The sequence below is a fragment of the Mauremys mutica genome, chromosome 2 (assembly GCF_020497125.1).
Source record: "Mauremys mutica isolate MM-2020 ecotype Southern chromosome 2, ASM2049712v1, whole genome shotgun sequence".
NCBI classification, from domain to species: Eukaryota; Metazoa; Chordata; order Testudines; family Geoemydidae; genus Mauremys; species Mauremys mutica.
In genome coordinates, this window is record NC_059073.1 from 260,088,358 (window position 1) to 260,114,669 (window position 26,312).

General features: G+C 42.0%; 1 protein-coding gene across 5 annotated transcripts in view; it reads left to right on the forward strand.

The window, feature by feature from the left end:
- The window catches only part of ARMC3 (armadillo repeat containing 3), an 84,817-nt gene that overhangs the window by 1,201 nt on the left and 57,304 nt on the right, over positions 1-26,312 (forward strand). For 2 of the 5 annotated variants that reach the window (XM_045006228.1, XM_045006224.1), the window contains exons 2-6: positions 2,771-2,817; positions 7,529-7,577; positions 18,783-18,900; positions 19,330-19,413; positions 23,155-23,280. In XM_045006228.1, coding sequence (XP_044862163.1) covers positions 7,530-7,577; positions 18,783-18,900; positions 19,330-19,413; positions 23,155-23,280 — 376 coding nt within the window. In that variant the 5' untranslated portion in view covers positions 2,771-2,817; position 7,529. Of the gene's footprint in view, positions 1-2,770; positions 2,818-7,528; positions 7,578-18,782; positions 18,901-19,329; positions 19,414-23,154; positions 23,281-26,312 lie in introns of those variants that run through there. The other 3 variants (XM_045006226.1, XM_045006225.1, XM_045006227.1) reach the window with 3 other exon arrangements.

Below are 26,312 nucleotides of genomic sequence, written 5' to 3' on the forward strand. Positions count from 1 at the left end.
ACACTCCTTGACTTGAGTATTAAAAGTACCCTGCTGCTAATGTACAGAAAGTGATTGCATAACTGCCATGTCTCATTTATTTTAATTCATATTAAAGCAGTTCTTCAAGTCTCTCTCTCTTGGGATGAGGGATTTTGCTGTGTGTCTCAATGTGACATTTAAAATCTCACACATAATTTTTAAAAATCTCCCTTATTCAAATTGTCACAGCTGGATTCTCCAAGGATATATACTATGTCTGGTGTTATGTAATATGTTAGTTAATGATTTGGAAAAGGGAGAGAACAGTGAGATAGCAAAATTTGTAGATGAGACAAAATTATTTAGTTTAATCAAGATTTAAGAAGATTGTGAGGAACTCCTGAGTGACATAGCAAAGCTAGGTGAAGGTGAAAGTCATTGTTAATAAATTCAAGGTAATGTGTATTGGAAGAAATACTTTGAACTTTGCAGTCACATTAATGTGTTCAAAATTATCTGTAACCACTCAGGGAAAGGACTTGAACAACGCTGTGGACAGCTTGATGAAAACCTCTGCTCAAGGAACTTAGTTGAACCTAAAATTTTATGATGCAACATTAGAAGTTGTTAGTACAAAGTAAATTGGAATTCTGTATTCTGAAAAAGATGTAACAGACATTGAAGGAGATGAGAGACAACCAACAAATATAATTAGAGGCATGGAAAGACTGCTAAATGAAGAGATTTGGGGTGCGGTGGGGCAGGCCTGTTTTGAGAGGTGACAATTCAGAGAGAACAATGAAGAAGGATATAAATAAAATGAATAGTTTATAGAAAAGATAAATCATGTACATATATTTACTCAGCCTTATAATACAAGAAAAAGGGGATGGTCTATGAAATTGAAAAGCAACACATTTAAAACTAATGAAATCATTTTACATAATGCATACTTGACTTGTGGAACTCATTGCCACAACGTATCATGGATGTTAAGAACATAGAATTAAAAAAGGGATTAAACATTTCTATAGATAATAAGAACATCCACAATTGTGTTAGATAAAAAAAACCTGCTAGAGAGAGAAACCCTCATGCTTCAAGGAATTAGCAAACCACTAACAGATGCAAGTTAGGAAGACTGATTTGAGAGCAGGTTTCATGCAACTTCATCTGAAGTATTTGGTACATGCCACTGTCAGAGACAGGATACTAGACTCCGTGGACCTGTTCTGATCCAATATGGCAATTTTGTCTGTGCCTAACAAACCCTGTTGTTGTTTTCTTTTTCTTTCATTTCTACCCATTAATTCAATTTCATTTATTAAACACAGACTATGTTTTATACTATACAAAACAGAGAAAGACACCATTTTTGCCTCAAATAGCCTACGGTCTTAATAGGACTTGACTTGAATGTTTTCAGCTGCACATGTACAGGGATTGAGTGACTTACCTACTAGTCTCTGTGTCCTCAGGATAAGCATTTTACTTTGAGTTTTTCTGAAAATAAAATGTTGTAGTTCAGTACTTTTTCAATATACTATTTTTGTCACAGGATAAGGTGACATAGAAGGTTGGTAAAGGGCATATGAATCCTTGTACATCTAGGATGCCTGCTCAGATTTGAGCCAAATGGGTGATTCTTGTGGCCAAGGCCCCGATTGGTGTCACTGGCTGTTTGTTGACTTATCTGAAATGAATTGGTAGACAGGATTCATTCTTAGTGAAAAAATGTCACAATAGAAAATCCTCGCAATTGGTATCCGATTTGATGGTTTCATAATCTGAGGGTTCAGTGAGCATGAAGACTGAAATACGATCTCAGTGAGGGGCTCTCTTCAGAAGAGGTCTAAAGTATGTTTGGGGAGCAACATGGAAAAAGGTAACCCTCCCAATCACTGTTAGTATTGCCAAGTCTTGTGATATTGGTGTATTTTTAAGACCCCAGATCCTAGAGTGATGTTTATTTTTTCATGGAAGCTGAGATTCTCACAAGTTTCTAGCCCTTATGGTTGTGGAGAAAAGCTTGAAAATATTATTCAAGTGGACACTAAAGGTTCAAAAACCAGAAGGCAAATAAAAAAACCAGTGTGGTGGGGTTTACAGATGATCCCACAGAGAGATTAAGGAAGGAAAGGAGCAGTACTTTCTCAAGAGGGTCCCCTCCTTCCCAGAAACAGCAGCACATGCTTTCAAATGGAGCAAAGTGAAGGAGTTGCTTTCTGAAGGGAGGAAGCCAGTTTGAATGAGGAGAAGGTGAGGGCCTGGTGTGCTGGGTTTGGGAGGTTAGCTCATGCATAGGGGACAGGATGTAAGAAAGCTCAATGATGGGACTTGGAGAATGAAAGAAAGGGAGTTGCAGGGCTGGCATTACTGTTGGAGCAATAAAAAATGAGACCTAAGGTGTAGGCTGGGGCACAGTTATACAGGGCCTTGATGGTAAAGATGAGAAGTTTAAACTTGATGTGGTAGGCTAGGTTGTAGTAATCAAGGTAGGAGATGACAAGCATTTTAGCTGTTGGGACAGAAAGAAAGGGTTGGATTTCTATAATGTAGAAGAAATACCTAGACTTTATTTAGTCGAATTAGTTTTCATTTTAATTAAGTCAAACTAATTAACATGTTGAAAAAAAGAATACATTTCTGGGGCCTTCTTAGGAAAAGCTTGAAGCTGGTGGCAAAGGTTGCTGTAACACAGCCACAAGCTCTCCTAGAGCAGGGCACTGTCAGCTCCAGAAGTGGATCTAATGATAAATAACTGCTCAGAAGTTATCCTTACATCTTTCTCTCTCTACCCCCTCTCCAGAGGAAGTAATTGCCCCCAGAACTGACCTCTGATTTCTTGACAAAGAGGTAAGTTACATATCTGGCAGTGCTTCTTTCTTATTCCTTTGCTCTGTCTCACAGCTCACTGCTGCTAGTGCTTGCAGGGTCTGGCTGTTCCTTCTGTCATTTGAGTTTTAGCTAATGGGTGAAGGGAAGCACTGGAGCCAGTTAGTGCTTTATAAGTGCAAATATCTGATCACACCACAGTGTAAGTTTTTGTTTTTAAATGGATACAAACTGACATTGTGTTTGGGATTGGTATTAGAAGTAGACATCTGGTACTGTATAGGAATAGTTAGTAGGATTTGAGTGTGTGTTTGGACACTGCAAATTTCAATGGACCTTTTCTCATTTTTCAAAGTAAGTTTTACAGACTATTTTCCTTACAGTTCACTTGTCATCCTCTTGTCTATGAATTAGTGGAAAAGAAAACTATTTCTGCACATTCATTTAATCCTCAAGTTTATTGGGGAGTGATGCATTTAAAATTCACTTGTACTATATGTTACTCCTTAGTATAAAAGAGCCAGTTGTCATAGAATACTAATTTTATACTTGGCTAAGTTATTAAAAGCCCTTTTTATGGCTTTAATTCTTTGATCTCAAGTAACTTAGGAAAAGTGTAGGTCTTGTGATGGTAACAGCTTTTAGAATGAGAGAGCGATTTTCTGTATCACTCTGGTTAAAAGATCCTTTACTAGGTTCTCAAATTCAAATTGGTGATACTGCTTTTTTATTAATATAGAGTTCCATCTTTAAAAGGAACATACTGACAAGTTTAGATCCAGAATTTGGCCACAATTAAAGTTATAATCTCACTGGAAGGGTGTCTGTATTCTAAATATTTAATTAAAATACATTTATTTTCAAGCTTTTAAAATAATATTAAAAACAATGGAGACTAAAAATAGTAAGACCATTAAAGAACAGGAGTGTATTCTTTTTAGGTTAGATGTGTTGCATTTTCCTTTCATTCTAACCTTAAAAGGACTTTACTACATAAACCAGTTAGGCAAACTACTTTACAGACTATAAAAAGCTACTGAGTAAGCACACGAGAACGAAGCACTGTATTTTCAGCTGGGGGAAGTTTATTGAACTTTGCATATACTGAAAACTGGAAGACAGTTTTTTTTTTTTTAGTCCAGGGGGTGAGCTGTGGAAATTGGCAGAAACTGCACTTCTCACTATTACTTGTTTTCTGGTGTTGCTACTTCTCTTAGCTAACAGCTGACTAAAATGTAAAATCCCTCACTTGTCTTTATGAAGCGTGGATATCACAAATCTGGTGACGAGAGAATGAAATAAAGGTTGGATGAGTGGGTGCAAGGGTTAGTCAGAATGCAAAGGAAAGCAAAGGGGAAAATTGCTGACAGTTATAGCAACAGGAACGGAAAACAACCGCTGAAATAAATTCACACTACAGCATTTTGTGTGGGAAATCCTGTGCCTTAGGACTGCTCTACTTTATGCCAGCTGCCTGCAACCCCCCGGGCTATTCTGGAAGGCAGGGGATCACCAGGACATAAGACATCCAAGCCTTGTGACCTTTCCTCCATCCATGCTTCCTGCATTCCAACAACCCTACACCACCTGAGGTCTCTCCACAGTCTGGGGAGCCCTTCTGAAACCAAATCTTCCTGGTTTAGGTTTATTTACCCTACCAGAAAATCTGGTTGCAAATATAATCAGAAACAATTAAAAACATTCAAAATAAGGTAAAGTGACAGACTGTACTCTCATATGATAGGAATCTATGTGTGCGGAATTCTTAGCCTTTATCAGGAGCAAGAAGGTACAGGAGGGAAAGTTGAAAGGGGTCAGGAAGAATGAAGATCAGAAGCAGACAGTTGTGTTGTGGACATATATGGCTGAGGGCATTAGGAAGTCAGAGCCCAAGAATATGCATACTGTGTGATTATTGAGAAATAGCCATACAGTCATCATGCAGATTGACCAGCCAGTCAGCAAGCCACAGGGATTTGCATTACTGAGGAATAGCCATTAGAACAGGCTAGGAAATTGAAAATTATCATGGGACAGGAAAACATGCTTTTGAAAAACTTCCTGTTCTGCAGCAGGATGAGCCGGAGACCTCTTGAAATTTGTTGTGGAGAGTAACACTTCCACCCCCGGAATAGCCTGGTGGTTATGGTGCTTAAAGGACATGCAGGAGACATAGGGAATTTAGGCTCAGCTCCCAGCTTTGCCTGATTGAATGCTCTACCCAACAAGCTATTATAGTGTGGGTCTCTCAAGTGCTGAAGCTGCTTCACTTTTTATAAATCATTAAGTATTCATTTGGCTAGAATAAAAGCAATAGACTCTATAGCTCAGTAGTTAGGGCATACACCTGTGACTTGGAAGGCTGGGGTTCAATTCTCTGCTCTAAATCAGGCAGAGTAAGGACTTAAACTTAGTTCTCCCATTTTTTTGTATCCCAGGTGAGTGCCATAACTGCCAGGGTATTGGCGATGGGCTCACTGTTAGCAGGAATTCCATCCTGGATCTGAGAAACCTTCCCAAAAAAGGATTTGTCATTACTCCCCCTTTAACTGGAAAAGTTTGAAGTTTTGACATATCAGCACTTTTGGATGAAAAGCTGTCTTGTCTGAAAATTCCTGACCAGCTCTAATAATTGTGGGTCAGTATCTTTTCCACCTCTGTTCACCTCAATTGACTGAAATAATTCAGTATAAAATCACATTTTTTTAATTAGCAGAAAGCAAAAGGGATCCATATATAGATCATTGCCCAGAGTGGCCACTATACAAAGGGAGCTTTATGGGAACTAAACTGATGATACCATTTGATGACAGAATGTACTGAAACCCAGGATAGTCACTGTAGTGGTGAAGTAACTGTCTGTGTAAGGTAATTAAGCTCCTGAAGTGAGGCCAAGGACTGTTAGCCCACTGAATACACAATTCCTTCATCCTAAAGCTCATTCATATGGATCATACTGCTTTTTAACATTACCAAGGACCCAAAAACTCTTTGAATATTGTAGGGAAGTGTAGCATTACTTGCATATTCATCTGTATTCTGAGTAAAATCCCATTATAAAATTCTAAGCCCTTGATTCTTCACTGCCTTGAACCTTGTGTAATTATCTATATCTGTATACAGTGAATGAAAACACTATCAAGTCAGAATTGAAGTATGTTACACTTACTTTGCACAGATGCATATGACTACACGAGGCACAAAGCAGTGGAGAAACAATCTCTGGATTTTTATTAAATAATTTGTTCTATCTTCTCTTCCCTTTCCTCTTCCAAGGACTAATCTGCCCCATCCACAGTCACAGAGCCCTGGTCTACACTACGAGTTTAGGTCGAAATTAGCAGCATTAGATTGATGTAACTTTGCACCCGTCCACACAACAAAGCCATTTTTGTCGACTTAAAGGACTCTTAAAATCGATTTCTGTACTCCTCCCCAACGAGGGGATTAGTGCTGAAATCGACCCTGCTGGGTCGAATTTGGGATAGTGTGGATGCAATTTGATGGTACTGGCCTCTGGGAGCTATCCCAGACTGCTCCATTGTGACCGCTCTGGACAGCACTTTCAACTCAGATGCACTGGCCAGATAGACAGGAAAAGCCCCGCGAACTTTTGAATTTAATTTCCTGTTTGGCCAGCGTAGCGAGCTGATCAGCACAGGTGACCGTGGAGTCCCAGAATTGCAAAAGAGCTCCAGCATGGACCGAACTGGAGGTAGTGCATCTGATCGTTGTATGGGGAGATGAATCCGTGCTATCCGAACTCTGTTCCAAAAGACGAAATGCCGCTATATTTGAAAAAATCTCCACGGGCATGAAGGACAGAGGTTATAACAGGGACCCGCAGCAGTGCCGCGTGAAGCCTACCAAAGAACCAGAGAAGCTTCTATGATGAGCTGCATGCCATTCTAGGGGGTGCCCCTACAACTACCCCACCCCTGTGCTCAGGGCTGGTGCAAGGATATTTCGCGCCCTAGGCGAAACTTCCACCTTGTGCTCCCCCTTTGGCCTGGGGATCCAGGGCCACCCCTAGCTATTTTGGTGCCCTACACAGCCCCTCCGCGGCGGGGCTGTGTGGGGCCCCAGGCCTCCGCGGGGGGGAGGGAGGGCTGGCCCCAGGCCTCCACCGGGGTGGGAGGGGGCGGTGATCCAAGACCTCCGTGGGGGACACGGGGGAGGGGGACAGGCCACTTCCTGCGGGAAGTGGAGTGACCCAGCCCCAGCCTGCTCTGCTCCTCTGGCTCCCAGCTGCGCCGCCGGCAAGTGCGATGGGGCGGGGGCGGTTCTCCCCTTCCCCCAAGCCTGGGAGCCAGGGGAGCAGAGCAGGCTGGGGCCAGGTCACTCCACTTCCCACATGAAGTAGCCAGGCCCCTGTGCCCCACGGAGGCCTGGGGCCAGCCCTCCCATCTAGTGTCTCTTTCTTCATCACTTTTCGGAGGTATATTTTGTTGGCATTTAAGCTTCTCCAAATGTGATCAAGTGTTAAGAAGTTTGTTCTGTGGCACAAATATAAAAATGCTGTCTTCAAGGGATGACTTTCAGCCAAAGAAATTACTGTCGCTCCTAGCAAAAGAGTCCTTTAAGATTTGTCTAGACTGGTTAGGTGGGACAAACAGGTGGGAGAGCCTGTCTTAAAAGCTTCTGTACAACATCCCTGGTGAACTAGGTCCTAAGACACACAAGATCACTTGTTTGTTTATTAACTGCTTTTGGTTTTTTTGTTTGTTTTTAGAATGGGTAAAAAAGTAAAGAAGGAAGTGGAGCCACCTCCCAAGGATGTGGTAAGTTTATAAAATACTATGTGCTGTGAAATGAACATATTACACAATTATAGGCCCCAATCATACCCTTCTTACACAGTCCCTTACTCCCACATGCATTCTAAAAATGTCTCATAAAGATGATCCCATTTCTGCTTTCTTTGGATGGTATGCAAAACAATGACCAGGCATGTGATGTTTTTATGAAGGGTGTTATCTTTGGCGGGGTTTGTAAACAGTAATGTCTGAAACAATCCAAGCTTCATTTTTCTCTAAGGTCTATATGCTCCCCTCCCATTGTAAACATCAGAGGAAGAGGAAAAGAACCAACAACTCCATGGCATTCAAACTGTGGAGACTGGCACATTCTCATCTCAATGGGGATAGCTGTGTAGCAGCGTGGATGGCTTTGTTACTGCATGGACCTCAAGGATTTACAGATGTTTCAAGCTCTAGCACTGTGAATTCTGTGTTTATCTGCAGTCAGCCTCTGCGCACTGCTGCCCATTTCCCCCTCTCCCTTAGTGATGTGGGTCCTTTAGGAGTCATGCTGCTATAGGCTGTGTCTCCAGTGGCTGTGAAGTATTCCTCTTTTGGGGGGGGAAGATGGGAGAGGTGGTAGAAGCTATGGACGAGAGTTAATGGTGCACCACATGAAAAATCCACTGAATTTTTATGGGAAGCATGCCACATAGAGTGGCTGCTTCCTGGCTCTGCCAGTTGCCTACAGGCTTGCAAAGTCTGGACCTCAGAGTAGTTGCGTGGAGGGGCTTTTATGGGCTCCTTGGGAGGATGGAAGAATGCTGTGTTGATTCCATTACTCCCTCAGTCTTGCTGCTGTTTTATTTGCTCCCATATACACTGTGGAAGGGAACACATAATCCAAACTTAACTCCTCAGTTCCTTTTAATTGGTTATTGGTGCCTTAGCGGTATCCCCTTTACGTAGCTTTCTTTTTAGAGCTCATAGAGTCATCTCTTTCCACTACCCACTGTGGGCCAGATCTAATGTCCATTGAAGTCAATGGGTGCTGGCTCAGGTCTTGTGTCAGCAGCCCATCCCTGTAATCTGATGAATTTTGCTTAGTTATAGGTGCCTGGCTCTGTCCCTGCAGGATGTGAGTAACACAACTTCCTTCCAAGCTTTACAACCCAGAAACTTGCAGAAACATTTCTTGCTTCCCTTATGATTGGCAAGTTTTCTAGGAAACTGGAATTTTATTGAAAAATGGAAAATACTCCTTTAGAGCACTCATCAAAACAGAGTGGCCAAACTGTTAGGGACTTCATGGCGAATAGTATCTTGAGTTCCTTGTACATTTTTCCATTAATGTTTAGATAATAAATGATACATTTATATTGTGGGAGTGTCCAAAGGCCACAACCAGTTGGGGCCCTATTATGTAACGCTCTGAGCAAATATAAACAACAGTCCATGCTCCGTAGGAAACATCTCTAAGAAAACCATAATATGCTTTGATGTCTCCACTTCCATTAGGTTTGTACTCTCCAACGAGATGCTAGAAATGTCATCCATCTCAATTACAGAAACCTGTGAACTGCAGTGCTTTAAAATTTCATTAAATTTTTATACACGCTATGCATTGGGCAGATGGTTGCTTATTGAACCCAATGGACTTCCAGTATTTTATTCAAGCTTTACCTCTGTCTTCAAGCATAGGACTCTAGTAGTTGAGCTGTCCTATACTTGTTGTCAAGGAGGAAATTTTACAAGCAACCCACATAGATTTAGATTAGAATATTGAATTTACAATTTGTAAATTTTGATCTGAAATCAGGCCTGCCTCAGAGAAATATATTGTTATAAAATAATGATTTCTCTGAAGCTCACATAGGACTCATTTACAGAAATGTTTTGGGCAGGAGTAATACATCTTTGAACTTTTTTGGACTGGAATTGATAGTGTGGGAAAGTCATCTATTTGTTCCCTGGGGGCACTAAGAATAGCAATGCAGATTATGTTGTTACCCTTTGCATTACAGACACAAAGGGGGAGGAACAACATATTGATATATCTGGTACTGTAAAATATTGTAAAAAATATTAAATAGTTTATTTAAACTTATTCCACTTTGAAAAGTCTCAGGTCTCAACATTTGTGTTTAATTCTTTGTGTCTTTTGGGGAATAACAATCTACATTCTAGAATTAGAATTCTATATTCTAGTGATAATAATAACAAAGTAATACATTGATAATATAGAAGGTCCAGATAACTTGCATCCATGAGTTTTAAAAGAGCTTGCTGGACCATTAATGTTGCTTTTCAATGTCTTGGAACACTGGGGAAGTTCCAGGAGATGAAGACAGGTAATGTGCCAATATTTAAAAAGGGTAAATGGGATGACCTGAGTAATTATGGGCCTGTTAGACTTACATCGATACTGGGCAAGTTAGTGGAGCAGCTGATAAGATTAATAAAGAAGTAAATGAGGATTATGTAATAAATACCAGTTGATATGGGTTTTTGAAAAATAGATCATGTAGTAGTGTTGATGTAATATAGTTACACTTCTGTAAGGCATTTGTCTTTGTACCACATGATATTTTGATTAAAAAACTAGAACAATATGGCATATATTAAATTGATTGAAATCTGGATATCTGATAGGTTTCCAAATGTAACCGCAAAAAGGGAATCATCATCAAATGGATGTATTTCTAGTGGGGTTGCACGGGGATAGGTTCTTGGCCCTACACTATTTAACATTTTTATCAGTGACCTGGAAGAGAACATAAAATTATCACTGATAAAGTTTGCAGATGACACAAAGATTGGGGAAGTGATAAATAATGAAGAGGACAAGTCACTGATACAGAATGATCTGGCTTGCTTAGTAAGCTGGGTGCAAGTAAACAGTATGCATTTGAATATATTCTTCTTATCGAATGTGGAGCTTGCCAAGCCAATCTGCAGCAGCCTCAGCGTAGTGCAGAGCCCTCAGATCCACCATCAAATGTGATAAAAGGGCAATCGTCATTGATGAGAGACATTGTCTGTTTTTGGCCACCGCTGCATGTGGGATCCTTGTACTGGCCCCAGGTGTACAGGCCTGCCCATTGACCTTTGCCCACTGGAAATTGGTTCAGAAGGGCTCACGAGTGACATGGCAAATCAAAGCTGGGCACACAAATGGTCGGGTCATTTTATGTCAGCTGAAGACCATTCTTTGTGTCATATTGACATCACAGAGAAATCAGGGTAGGACAAGTTGGCTCACAAAGGGTGCCCTGATGACAGGCGCGCTCATGGATGGTCAAAGAGGTCTGTGTATATTGGTAGGCCTTGGTTTGCCCTGATCTTCTCAACCATTCTGGCTGTAGCATCCTCACAACGTATGTGTGGAGGAGTGATGTTGCTTAACACAGGGAGTCACAATACTGGTGTGGGTCAAATTGTCCCAGTAGCAATGTGCATGGTTGAGTGTAAGTGTGTGTCAACCAACTTGACTAAATGTAAATGTTATACATCTAGGAAATATCAGGGAAGTTGCTGGCCTGCTCCCTGACTAACTTTGCTGCTAGGCAACCAATGAGCCCTGCTACACAGCCTTGGAAATGACAGAGTGGCCACAACCCTTGGTTGCCTGCTGGTTTAGCATTTTGTTGCTAGGCAACCAATGAGCCCTGCTACACAGCCTTGGAAATGACAGAGTGGCCACAACCCTTGGTTGCCTGCTGGTTTAGCAGTCCTGTTTATAAGCCTGGCCTCACAGCAGATCAGTGGCTGCTCAACACATACCCAGGGCCGGCTCTACCATCTTTGCCGCCCCAAGCAAAAAAAAAAAAAAAGCCGCTCAGACTGCCGCCCCGAGAATGGACGGAATACTGTTCCTTAGCATGTGCCGCCCCAGGCACGTGTTTCCTCCGCTGGTGCCTGGAGCCGGCCATGCACATACCATCCATGGAGCTGAACTTTCCCTTGTTCCAGTTCCTGCTCCAGCCCCTGCTCCCCTACAGCTTCCAACTTCTACCTTCGATTTCTGGCTTATTACTTTGGAATATTAATGATCAGTGAGTTAGTTTTCCAATGACATATTACATGACCGCTATTAGATGCAGATTGTGACATATGTGAATTGGGATACACTGAACCAGTCAGTCCAGATGACTCATTACCTGATACCAGTGACCCCCTTGCCCTCTGATATTGGGATGCTGTTAGGGTCACATGGGTGCAGCGGACACTTTGCCCTGAGATACCCTGCTAAGGTCAGACCAGCTTCAAGGTCAGGAAACACCAACCCCGATAAGGGGCTCTGGGCTGGGCCAATCGCTTCCTTGTGCCCCTGTTGGATTGGCAGCAGTCTCGAATCCACTCTTGATGTATCTCTGACTGCCATTATGGCTGCTAATCCCGATGAGCCCCGTGGTCTATCGGGAGACTCTGGTCAAGAGTAGAGTTTCTCAGCTACATCATCTCCCCTGAAGGGTTGGCCAGGGACCCACACAAAGTGACAGTCACCATCAACTGGATGTTACCCAAGGACACCCAGGGGCTGCAATCATTTTGTGTTTCACCAATTTCTATATGTGGTTCATCAAGGGTTTCTCAGGGATGGTGGTCCCAATCACAGCCCCCTTTATAAGGGAGTATGTTTTTTTTGCCCCCATAAATGTAAGCAGAAATTCATCACAGCCCCTATTTTGGTTCACCCCAAACTGGGCTGGCCATTTCCAGTAGAAACGGGTGCCTTGAACTTTGGGCTGGGAGCAGACCTCTCCCAAATGGCAGCCTCAAACAGTCAGCTTCACTCTTGAGCTTTTTACTCATACAAGCCCATCCCAGCAGAGAAAAAATGATGACATCCTCAATAAAGAGCTATTGGGCATCAAAATAGCCTTTGAGGAATGGTCGCATCTTATGGAGGGTACCAGGTTCCCAATCTAAGTCCTCACCAAGCACAAAAATCTGGAATTCCTGAAGATGGCTCAGCACCTAAAGCAACAGGCCCACTGGATCCTCGTCTTCACATGATTCGACTTTGTGGTGACCTACCAACCCGGGACCAGGAATGGGAAGGCAAATGCATTATCCTGAAAAGGGGGAGTGTTGTGAACCAGACCCAGAGACTCTATCCACAATTCTCAAACTGTCAAATTTCATCTCAGGTACCATGACCTGCTCTTCTCTGTACATTCCCTGGTGCACAACAGTCCCCTTGCATTTCAGTTCTACTAAGCCCTAGACAGTGCCAATGCCCAGACTGCCTTGACATTCACTCTCCGTGATGGAATTCTGTATTCTGCATCTATGTACCTGACAGGTGACCAAGACTGCAAGTCCGATGAATCTGACATGATGCTTCTGCAGGTCACTTCAGGCTATTCAAGACCCAGGCCCTGGTGTCAAGAAGTTTCTGGTGGCTGGCCCTATGCGCTTTGGTTGAAACCTACATCAGGTCCTATGCCCAGACCAATTCCCCCCATGCAAAACAGTTCAGTCTCTTAGATTCATCCAAAATTCAAGAAAAATATTGATAAGTTGGAGAGGGTTTTGAGAAGAACCATGAGAATGATTAAAGGATTAGAAAACATAGTGATAGATTCAAGGAGCTGAGTTTATTTAGCATAACAAAGAGAAGGTTATGGGGTGACTTGATTACAGATTGTAAGAACCTAAATGGGAAACAAATATTTAATAATGGTTTCTTCAGTCTAGCAGACAAAGGTATAACATGATCCATGGCTGGAAGTTCAAGCTAGATAAATTCAGACTGGAAATAAAGTGTACATTTTTGAAATAGTGAGAGTAATTAACCATTGGAACAATTTACCAAGGGTTGTGGTAGATTCTCCATCACTAGCCATTTTTAAATCAGGACTGAATTTTTTGAAATAAATATTTATTTATGGGTCAGACTCGATGAGCGCAATTCTCCCTTCTGGCCTCAGAATCTAGAATTCTATATCTACCACTTCATCACTTTAGCTAAATATTTGGGCCAAATTCATCCCTTTTATAGGCAGGCACAACTCTGGAAGTCAGTGGAGTTTCTCCAGCTTTCATCAGGGCTGAAAGTGGCCCTCCCTCTTCACTAGGTGGCTCATTAGAATTTTAACTATAAACCACCCTTCCATTCAAAGCCTAATGCCATTGCAGGGTCTGCAACTGCCTATGACAATTTCAAGAAGCCATTCTGAAGTTTCAGGAAAAAGTGAGGTTATGGTTTATTCCAGTATTGTTTATATCTTTACCTTCTAGCCTAACCAAATGTTTATAGACACACACAACCTAAAGCTATAGAGAAATCACTCAAGGCTATGTCTAATGCAGCTGTACAGGGGTGTGGGAAGGGAGTAAGAATTCCCCCCTTATGTAGCCTGCATCAGGGAAGCCCAAATCACAGCCACAGCTCCTGAGGGAGTGCAGAGGCTGTGGCACAGATGCATCCTCCAGGCACATCTGGGTAGAAAGGGACAAGGAGTATTGTTTTAGGTTTTTATTAATTTCCTTTCAAGTTAAAATAAAAAGTGCTCAGACAAACTTTTAGCACCTGCCCAATTATTTAAAATTACAAAACCAAAATCCAAGAAAAATCAAGATTGGATGTTTTCCTAAAAGATATGCTGTAGGAATTATTTCGAGGTAGTTCTATGGCCTGTGTTATACAGGAGATCAGACTAGATAATCACAATGGTCCCTTCTGGCCTTAGACTCGATCAGTAGTTTACATTTACAGTATATAGAGCCCTTCACCCTAAAGGGTCCCAAACCTTTACAAGCTGAAATATAAATGTAGACGTTAGGGTGACCAGATGTCCTGTTTTTATAGGGACAGTCCCAATATTTAGGTCTTTTTCTTATATAGGCTCCTATTACCGCCCTCCCCCCCCCACTCCCTGCCCTGATTTTTCACGTGGTATCTAGTCACCTTAGTAGAAGTAGAAATGAGGGATATGACATTAATCTGTTAAATCTCCACTGCATCAAAGGGCCCTGATCCAGCAGTTGGAAAGGGGTGGGGTGGGACTAGATTGTCTGACTCTCAGAATGGTTATATTCTGTGTTTACCATATAGTTCTTCTCTATAGGGGTTTCCTATGTCCCAGCACACAGAGATTTTTTTTGGCTGGGATGGGGAAGAGTGAAGGTGTGGCAAGAGATCCTCAACTGTCCAGTGGCCATTTGTCAGGCAGGTAGGGTGAACCAACTGCATGGGCTGTTGCAACTGTGAGGCTGTTGTAGAGGCCAGGGAGTGGCTGTATTGCTGCTCTACAGCCTAGGGAAAAGATTCCTATATAGATCCCCAGCACACTGACCTGCTATTTGGGCTGCACACTGGGGTCAGAATTTGGCTCACTATGCTCATACCTCATAGAGCTGTTGTGAGGATTAATTAATTGCACTACTTCCCATGCCTGCTGCTGATCACAGCATGAACTATATGGGGGTTGCTGGGCCATTTTGTCAAGCCAGCTGACCACACTGCTTGATGATCATGAGCACAGATAGGTGCCTTTGCCAAGCAATCCCCTCATAGCATTCAAGGGAGTTCTAGGGAGCCAGTCCTGCAAACTCTTACTCATGTGAGTTGCCCCATTGAAGCCAATGGAATTAATGACATGGTAAGGACTAGTTCTTTGAGGAGGAGTTTGCAGGATTGGGTCCTAGGAGCATATTTTGCCTTACTTCTGCACATGTACACTGAGGAGAGGGGACAAAAAGCTTCCTGTGCCCTCATCTGCCCTCTTTTAGCACATCCTGCAGTTCAGGGCAAGATCTGAGTGATCTACCTGGTCCTAAGTGATATCCTTGCCTGATGAGCTATGTATATACATTTCAGTGACCTCAGTATTCAGGATTATTTAGCAACATGGACCTTTGATGTATTAGTAGTATAAAAAGGCATGAAAGACTAGTATAGCAACATAAATAGTAAATGGTTTAAGGTGTGTAATTATATGGTATAAATATTATGACAGGTTGGATCACAGAAACCCCCTTGGGGCTGCCAGCTGATGTGCCAAGACTACTTCTGCACCTGCTTTCCCTGCTAGCTTGGGACTCCAGCACCCTGTCTTGTTGAGCCAGACATGCCAGACTGCTCCAACACAAACCCAGGGTCTGAACCACATGCCCCAAAGCTCCAGACTTAACTGAAAGCAACTTAAGAAGTGTTCCTGTCTTTAACACTCAGATACCCAACTCCCAATGGGGTCCAAACCCCAAATAAATCCATTTTACCCTGTATAAAGCTTATACAGGGTAAAATCATAAACTGTTCACCCTCTATAACACTGATAGAGAGATATGCACAGCTGTTTGCCCCCCCCCGGTATTAATACATACTCTGTGTTAATTAATAAGTAAAAAGTGATTTTATTAAATACAGAAAGTAGGATTTAAGTGGTTTCAAGTAGTAACAGACAGAATAAAGTGAATTACCAAGCAAAATAAAATAGAACACGCAACTCTATGTTTAATACAGTAAGCAAACTGAATATAGATAAAACCTCACCCTCAGAGATGTTCCAGTAGGCTTCCTTTTACAGACTAGCCTCCTTCTAGTCTGGGTCCAGCAATCACTCACACCCCTGGTAGTTACTGTCCTTTGTTCCAGTTTCTCTGAGGTATCCTGGGGGATGGAGCTAGCTGAAGACAAAATGGAGGGGTCTTCCAGGGGTTTAAATGGACTTTCTCTTGTGGGTGGAGACCCCCTCCTCTCTCCTATGCAAAGTCCAGCTCCAAGATGGAGTTTTGGAGTCACATGGGCAAGTCACATGTCCATGCATGACTCAGTTTTTACAGGCAGCAGCCATTGTTTACATGCTACCTTGAACGTCAGGTAGACTTCTTATGTGAATTGGAACCTTCCAAGATTCATTGTCCTTTAAGTGTTTCTTGATCGGGCACTTAATTTGCACATTCCTTTCTCAAGAAGCTGACCAAATGCTTTACTAAGGCTACTTAGAAATCAAGCAAGTACACAGCCAATATTCATAACTTCAAATACAACAATGACACATGCATACAAATAGGATGAATATATTCAGTAGATCATAACCTTTATATAGATATGTTACATGGCATATGTAGCATAAAACATATTCCAGTTATATCATATATACATTCATAAGCATATTTCCGTGAAGCCTTATGGGGTGCAACGTCACACACAACGTCACAAATATATTTTATAGTATACTAATACTAACACAGTATATAACATGTATATTAGATATGCAATTATTTGTGTTTTAAATGCTTTAATTTACTAAATTTTAAATAAAAATACATTTGAGGATTAGAAAATCTTCCTGACTTTAGCAGTCTGCCATATATTAATCCCTTTAACACAGATGCTCTGGCACAGTCATTGAATGTGATATGACAGGGACAGAAGACTGTTTTCCCAAAGTTACAAAACTTGTATTTTAAAGCCAAAAAAAGCTTATTTTTTGTTCGTGGTTGAATTTTAAAGTCTTCAGAAGTGCTTCAGTCTAAATAAAGAACAAAAGGCCTTTTAAGAAATTGCCCTTTCTCAAGCTATGTCAGTTTCAAAGAGTCTATTAAGAGGGTCAGAGCAGCTGGATTTGATGGAAGGTTTCTTTCTGTATGAGAGAGGTCAGAAATGGAAATGAACACTTGTACCACTTCTAGCTGTCTGAATAGAGATCGTGTCAGGGTAATGCTCCAACTAGCATAAGATCATGGAGAGCAGGTGTTTAACAAGGGATCTTGGGAGAAGATAGAATGATCCTTTCTGTGCTATTTTTAAAAAACTACCGCAATGTAGCAGTGTAGCAGAATGTGCACCAGGGCAAAATCCTATTCCCATGCACCATGTGAGTACATGGGCTCCTTATAAGGGTGTGCTCTTCAGAGAATTCTCCCCACATGCTGCTCAGTGGCTGCTATTGCAGCATCAGAGTTACAGAAACCTCTCAGAAAATTTTCACCTCTTCTGCATGATGAAATCACATAGTTACTGCTGTCTTCAGGACTTTCTGGATATACAAGGAAGTGTGAAGATTTTCCCAGAGTTATCACATATGATGTAGTCCTGGTCTCATTTAAGTCAATGACTTCAGTGGCGTGTCAGTTGACTTCAGTAGAGCCAGGATTTCACCCATTTTATCAGTTGGGTATTTGCAAAACACACTGACTGTTATTGCAACCGCATGTAATGTCTTTGGGGATCACATTGTACTAAGGTTATGTATCATTGTAGGCCAGGGATTGTATACAATTCCAGAGGGGAGAGTTATCACAGCTCTTGTAGGAGTCAAAAACAGTGGGGAGTGATTAAGGTGAATCACTCAGGTTGTAAACATCTCCAGGGAGGTACCCCCCCCCCGAAAGAGGCTTGCATGGTCTAGTTCAAACACGGCTTTTCAGAGACCAACAGAAAAAGGGCTTTTGATATAAAAAGGCTGGGTTTGAACTTACTCAGGACCTTCTTTCTGATCCAGCAAATGGATAGAACCCTTTGTCCAATGGGGGCCCTAGTCGTTAGGGGAGGGTTGGAAAGACTGTGGCCTAGTAGAGCCCAATAAATCTGATGGGTGACTCCTGGTATGTTTAGTGGGTTTAAATCTGATTATTGTTTTTATTATGTTTTTGATGTAATCCTTTTACGTTAAGAATAAGTGTGCTTGCTTAGAAAGAGCTTTGTGGAAACTTGTAACTGCTGGCGATATGCTGTTCATAGTCCTTGGAGAGAAAGCAAAGCACAGGCGCTGCTGGCCTTTAGGCAGAATGGCTTGCTGCTCAGAGATCTGAGACCTGGCTGGGTAGGATATAGGTGCAGGAGGTGTGGGGATATAGGTGAAACTGTGATACTCACTCACTCTGCTCAGCTCTGAAGGAGGTTAGTGGTTTTTGATTTGACAATAATCTAGGATCTCTGCTTTTGAAACTATTGCTGGTAAGTACTTTAATAAAACTTTGCATGTGTCATCTGTATAAGCTTCACCGAATTTATAATTTTGTGTTAAGTCAGCAATTTTAAAGGTGAGTTTTGCCCTCTTATCTTTCAGCGGAAACTCAAGCTGTTATTAGGAAAGATGAAAAAATAATGTCCTTGAATCCCTATTGAAAACCCATTTTAACATATCTAACCGGCCTATAAATCTCAGACTGAATTAAGTCTGATTTTAAAATTTTATATATATATATATATATATATATATAGTGGGCTGCTGCATTGAACAATAAGGCTTAGTACAATTCAGAAAATTCTCTTCTCTTTTGTGTTTGTAGTTTGATCCTTTATCGATTGAAAGCAAAAAAGCAGCAACAGTGGTGCTAATGCTTAATTCTCCAGAAGAGGAAGTTTTGGCTAAAGCATGTGATGCTATATATAAATTTGCATCAAAAGGTTTGTCTTTTCGTGATCAGTCTCTCTCCACATTTCCTAAGTTTCCTAGACTAGTTGTCTGGTATTTTTATAGTTTCCATACTCTAACTATCCTGCTTGACAGTAAATGTTCCTCTTGGAATTTTGTAAAATATTTATCATGTATTATTTACAGTTATAAGGAAGTCCTGTGTTCTGCATGAAGTTAATTTTTTGCATCTTTTAATAATAAAACTTACCTTGAATGTAGGATAGTCTAAATCTGTTTTATCTTGAGAATGAGATTGTGGCATCTTGCATATTACAATTTGCTATGCGGTACATAATTTAAATTGGAGAAATAGTTATTTTAAGCTTTTTGCATCTCTGGGGATTTGTTTGTTTCCTTCTTTTTGTATTTTGCATTTAATCCTTCTTTTCTTTTCTTTTCTTTTCTTTTCTTTTTTCAAGAACATTACTTCCATAGTAGAAGATCCTCATGGGAACAACCAGCCTCAATCATTGCTACATGTTTGGGAATCAAACAAGTGTCTAGTATTTCAAATCCCCTAAATTTTCTTGTTTAAATTATATATAATCAAGGCACTATTTGTGTGGCACATCAAACATAAATCGGGGCAGGGCCATGTTTTTGTTCTGGGTTTTTACAGAACCTAAAAATGGCCTAACAAAATGAGGTCCTGGTTTTTGACTGGGGCTCCTAGGTCTTATGGTAACAATAATAATAATAATTAATAAAGGAACCCACAGTTATGTGGCCCTGCCTTTCCCAAATTCTCTCCCACTCCCTCCACTCCACCCAGTCTAGTCTAATTAGTGTACTGTAGTGGCATCTTTGGTTTAATTTATTTTTATATGATATTCCATCTATTTTATATTGCCCTAAATTGTAAGGTTTCTGTGTGCTGCAGATTTTTGTATTGACAGAAATTGATGACATTGTTAAAGTTGGTAGAGAAAACCTGAAGCTTTTGACTGCTGGCTAGGGAGCATTTGGGGTTTCTGGAATCCTGGAAGGTAAACGGTCTGGGCTTGGTAAACAATATGCAGTTGAGGCTTTAGGTTCTGAGGAGGAGATGCAGCAATATTTTGGGCAGGGTAGAGATTACTGTAAATTTGAGGAGAGAGGGTTGAATTCCTTGTTTCCCACCTCAACAGCCCTTGACAGCTATCCCTTTGCTCACCGCAACAATACTGTATCTGCCATCATGTCCAAAAATGACAAACATATTAGTTTGTTGTTTCTGCTAAATTAATAACCTATTAAATAGTTAATGTGAATATTCTGCTGACGCCACAGCGGACTAGAGTGTACTTTTGCAGTCAGCCCTGAATAGGGGTGTGTCTACACTGCAGTTGGAGATGTCATTACGGTTCAGGTAGGCATATTTGTGTGAGCTTTAATCTAGCCAGCACAGCTAAAAATAGCAGTGAAGATGCAGCATAGGCTGTACAAGCCCACCTAGAAACCTAGGTACATGCTCACTTTTCTAGCCCACATCATGGTCCATGCCATTGCATGTGCACTGTTTTTAGCCGCACTAGCTAGATTAAAGCTAGTGCACGTATGCTTACCGGAGCTGCAGTCAGACCCCCGATTGCAGTGGAGACATATTCTAGGTAGTGGGACTTGTCTTCACTGCAAAGTTAACTCAGGTAATAACTTCAGTCCAATCCACACACAAAAAATGGTTCACTGGTGCCGTTATTTTGAGTTGGCTAGAGGGAGTATAGGCTAAAACCTCAGTAAGCGCAGTTTATCAGCTGCTAACATGACAACTCTGCAGTGTGAACACAGGCTAGCTCCACAAGTGCTGCTAGTCCTCCAGTGCCATCCCATAGTCCTGTCCCCCTGGCCCATGTACCCTGAAGGGACAGACAGGTTCTTCCACAATTCACTGGGAAATAATTGATGGAGCAACTCAGCTTACTGCAGTGCTCAGAACCACAGGCTGTGCTCCCAGTAGTCTTAGCACCACACATGAGTGAGTACAGCAGCAGTGCAGACACAGCAGCTTGAGTGTTACTTCACAGTGTGGCTGCTCTCACTTGAACTAGGCTAACTTGAGATGAGTAACTTGAGTGCTGATAACAGGAGTTACTCCTTGAGTGAAGACATACCCCTGGTGTGTAGTGGGGCTGCCCCAAGAACGATTCCTTCTCTGCTCCCACTTGCTTGCAGTAGAGTAAGTTATTTCACGCCTTTTAATGGAGCAGCTGTCTCCTCATTGTGTGCCTGGTCAGCTACTCTGGCCAGCACATAGTAGGGACAGAGCACTCTCCCCTCCCTCCCTACCCATCTCCTCTAAGTGGGGATGGTTAGATAAGCAGTCCCTACACTGTCCCCTGTGGCCAGAGGCATAATCTAAGCAAGGCTACGGAGAGGAGAAAGGGCGGGCTTTACTCCCCTCCTCTTCTGTGCAGCCAACTAAGGGCTGTGACAGTCTACCTCAGAGCTATTGTTTTAGTCTGTCTGCAGACACAGGCAAATACCAGTACATCTGTTTCCATTTGATTCACATTTGACAACCATTTTTAAATGAAGGTTTGAATTCTCAGTTTCAATTATGAAGCAATTAATGTGGTTATTTATTTGTATTATACCAGGGGCCTGCATATTGTACAAGAATTTGACTCCCCAGGTTACTTTTGCCTTCTCTGCAGCTAACATTCCCAGGGCCATGTTCCCTGATGGTGCCCACTCCCATCTCAGACGCTTTGATACTTTTATTCTGCCATGCAAAACTACCCAATGGCTCATTCCATTTGTGGCTTTTCCAGAAATGGATTTGTTAAGCTTGCCCAACACTTCCCATTATAAGACTTGGTTTTCAGTTTTTATAACTTTGCCAGACTTTAACCACTTGGGCTGAAATTTTCCATGCTAGATGTCTGTCTCAGGCTGAATCTTATTTTTGCTGGAACTTTCCAAAAGGCATTTCCAAGAGCTATATTAAGAGAAAATATATTGTTTTGACTAATTAACAAACTGGTTGTACAGTTTTTTGGTGAAGTTGTAGCACCTCCCTGCTTTGGAACAAGGACTTGAAATTTGATTGAGGGAAGTGAGGTTGCCCTAATGTCAGGAATGTGGCTTTGCTATTTCTGTGAAAAATCATCCAAATTGGACAAGATGTGAATGAGCCTTGAAAAACCTCAGTTTGCACATGCCCAGTCGAGATATTATACAAATTGTCTGCTGAATTGTAAAATGATTCTTTGTATTGAGCAAGCCCATCCGTGCATGGCTCTTCTGTGTGATTGGACTGTGCATGTTCCATCCCCCCAGAGTGACTGAGTATATTGCCTCTGGAGGCTGCAGGGACTGAGCAGTACTCTCCATACAAATTGCTATCAGCAGATGGGGTCACGGCAATCACTGCTGTGCAGAGGACGTCATTTTGCTCCACATAGTATGACCTTGCACGTACGGTACATGCAAGGTCATGATGCATGGAGGACACCATTTTGCTCTACAAAATGTTGTCCTCTGCACAGTGTGAGTTCGTATGTATGGAGTGTGTGTGGTCATACTGTGCAGAGGACGTCAGTTTGCTCTTCAAAATGGTGTCCTCCATGCTGTCTGGGGTTCCAGCAGGAAAAACTTCATTAAAATGGGGTCATGCCAGCAAAACTTTGGGAACCCCTGGGTTAGTGACATGGATCTTGCTTGTTCCTTGCTCTTTTGTTAGGTTGGTGTTGGTGGTATCCCTCCAGCCTAGTGCGCCTTGGATTGACACCCCATTGAGATGCATAGGGCAGTGCACAGCTTTTAGAGCTGTTGTTTCAGGCTCTCTGAAGACAAGCAGTTACACTTGGTTCATGTTTTCAAACTTTTCTTAACAATCATATGGGCTAGAAACTTACTTTATATTTTCATGAGGAGTCTGAGATGATCATATGACTCCAAGAGCTGAGGTCTTAGACCTGGGCCTTTAGTGCCTATGCTTTAATCCAGACCTGGATGTGACATCACATCTATGTGAACCACACATTTTTTTATTTACATGTGGTGTATTATGTTTAATACTGCAGTGTTTAGGGCTATAATTGCATCAAAGAATTTTAATGACAGTGTTATGTTAGACTGCTTTATTTTAGATCATTTTGGTACTATTTGAAATATATTCTGTAATCCAATAAAGAGATTGATATCAACAATACCTTATATTTATATGTATGTATATTGCATTAGTATTAATTGCTTTTTGTTGCATTCTGGTCTAAGGTATTTTCAATAATTCATACAGGAATTTAAACCTAATTACTGTTTAGGTGATGAAAACAAAGTGACACTCCTTAGTCTTGGAGCTGTGGAGCCTTTATTTAAACTAGTCTCACATGAAGACCCACTTGTGCGCAGAAATGCCATCATGGTATTTGGGATCATGGCTTCTAATAGTAAGAGTCTTCAGTTTTTAATTTTTGTCATTAAATTGCATTTTGTAGAAATACAGTTGATGCAGATATAGGTGGCGTGAAAGGAAACTGGGATACAAATTAAAACATCCTACTAACGTTTGTTTCTTTGCTAATATGAAAAATACCTACACTAAAAAAAAAAGCCACAAAGGACCAAATTTATCTCTGGTGTAACTCAATTGTCTGTGATGTAGTTAGACCAGAAATGCATTTCACCCCAAATAACTTAATATTGATGTGATAATTAGGTCTAAATTCCAATGGCTAGCTACTGGAATTCTAGCATGTCTAGAAAGGCTTGATAACTTCCCTTTTATAGAAAGTATAGGAAAAAGAATTAGCTACTGCTTACCATCCCCAGCAAAAGCTATGGTTAAATAAGTTATCTAAGAAAATGAAGAAGATATAAGTAAATAGTATTTTTACAGTCCCTTATAAGTTTCCACCCTGCTAGTATCACAGACGATGTCACTTTTTTGTAAGTAGGGTGACCAGACAGCAAATGTGAAAAATCGGGATGGGGGTGGGGGTAATAGGAGCCTGTTTAAAAAAAAAAAGATCCCAAAATTGGCACTGTCCCTATAAAATCGGGACATCTGGTCACCCTATTTGTAAGTAACCTGACCAACTTTGTTTCCTGGCATGCCCTATTTAAATCTTTTCACTGTCTGCCCTCTGCCTTCCATACCAAGTTCTAGCTTCTGGTTCTGACGTTCAAGGCACTGCACAGCTCCCCACCTGCTTACATTTCTGCTCTGGTTTCTTCCTACTCTTTCTCTTGGCTCTTTTGCTCTGTAGCAAGCTTCTTTCTCACTGACTTCCATTGTAAGCTTTTCCCCTTTTCATCATCATGCCTTCTTCCATACTGCCCCTTATTTTTGGAACACATTCCCATTTCTGGTGCACCAACAATTGCCTCAAGGCCGGGTGTGAAGAATCTGCCCCTGTAAACATCTAGGTCCTTTCCCTTTATGGAGGTTCACCTCTAACTGTTTCTCCTCCAGTACAAATATGAACTCTGTGACAAGCTGATAGGCTGCAACACAGCATCATAATATTATGGTATCGACTGTCTCAAAGAGTAAGTGTCTCAAGTCAGCTGCTGAATCTGTGTCTCCTGTTGGCTGTGTTTATGCTAAGCAAATGGTCAACAATAATGTCTTTTAAAAGTCTCTCTCAAAATATCTTTGTCATAGTTTTTACAGAACCCATAAAAATTACATTTTTTGAGAATCAGATATGGAATTTGCTTTGTGTGCTCTGTCATCTGGAAATTAGAAAATGATTATTTTGAAAAACAAATTCTATAAAGATTATTTTAGGGCAATAAAAAAAATCCTTAATCCTTGCCAAACAACAAATTGTTGTTTATTCCAAAGGTTAGGTTTGGGCGTCTGCTGCCTAAATCTTTGCAATAACTAGTAAGTTGAATAACTTGTCAGAAGCAAGTATTCTTTGATCAGTGTGCCTGTGGATGCTCCACATTAAGTATGCATGTACCCCTGCACCTTTGATTGGAGATTTTTGATAGCAGTGCCTGATTGGCCCGCTCATGCACCCTACACATCCACTTGCCCTATATTGAGGCTGTATAGTACTCCTGAGGGAATTCTGTGCAAAAAAAAAAAATTCTGCACACCATATTTTAAAATTCTGCATATTTTATTTGTCACTAATAAATGTGCAGGCTCCAGCATGGCAGTGCGGAACACAGGCCACTGGCTGCATGGAGGTGGGAGATCACACTGCAGCCCTCCTCAAAATATGGAATAGGCAGTGAGGCTGCACCCAATCCTGACACAGCGCAAGGGCCAGGCCTGCCCCAGAAACACCCCAGTGTCCTGCCCCTCCACACCAGATGCACCAAGATAGCAAGTGAGAGGGACAGAATCTTGCATGCACACCCAGCTCTGGCCCCTGATCCAGGTGGGGGCAAGCAGGCTCAGCTCAGCAGGATTCAAGTGTGGAGGGGCTTAGTGGGGGGATCCAGGTGTGGGGTGAGAGGATTCTGTATGGGACACTTTGGGGGCAGGCAACCAGTGGGGGGGGGTTCTTGGTGAATGGGGGAGGGGCTCAGAGGGGGTCTGGATGCAAGGGGGTGGGGCTTGGCAGGGTGGGGATTAGGAGTGTGGAGAGGTGAGGCTCAGCACTGGGGCTTAGGTATGGCAGGTCCGGGTGCATGGGGGTTGGGTGGACAGAGGAGCAGCTCCTCGTACAGTTACCCTGCCCGTGGTGGCTGAGGAGCGATGGGGGCAGTAAGCAGGGGGGTATGCAAAGCTTCCTGCAGCTGGAGGAGGTTTCTGGAGGTAGGTCTGACCTAGTCCTGGACATTTCTTGCAGGGGAAGAGGAGCTGAGCCTGGCGCAGGGTAGGAGCCAGTGGCTGGAGCATCTCCAGGCCCACTTCCCTCCCCTCTCACCCTCTGCAGTGATTTATCTCTCCACTGGCTGCTCTGGGGGCCCAAAATGACATGCCCACACTGCTGGGGAGGAGTGTGTGACCGCTGTTGCGGCTTCCCTTTGCTTCCCCATCAGAAAGTCATTTTCTGCAGGGAAGCAAGGACACCTGCAGGCGACATGAATTCTGCGTGTGAGCGTAGTATAGGGATTCATGGATTAACTGCCCTCAGTTCTTCTCCACTACCTTCAGCCAGAGATGGAGTCTAGCAAGTGTCAATTTATTGTGCACTCTTCCATCCTGTATTAGTGTTTTAGCTTCTACAATTAGTCCATGTAGTAGCAGGTTTAGTAGCTTACAGTTGTAGGAACATTTGATCTCCCTTGTTCTTTTCTTCAAAAAATTTGTTTTTTTCTTTTTCCCCTATGGAGAGGTTTGAACAAATTTTCTCCTTTCAGGGATATCAGGCTCCCCAGACTTTTGAAAGGTGCCTTTCTTGTCAAGAAGCAATTCCTCTTAGTGACAGGCACTCCCAATGCATTCGTTGTTTGGAAGACTCTCACGTTCCCAGCAAGTGTAAGATCTGCTCTTCTTTTAAAGGAAGATCCCAGAAGA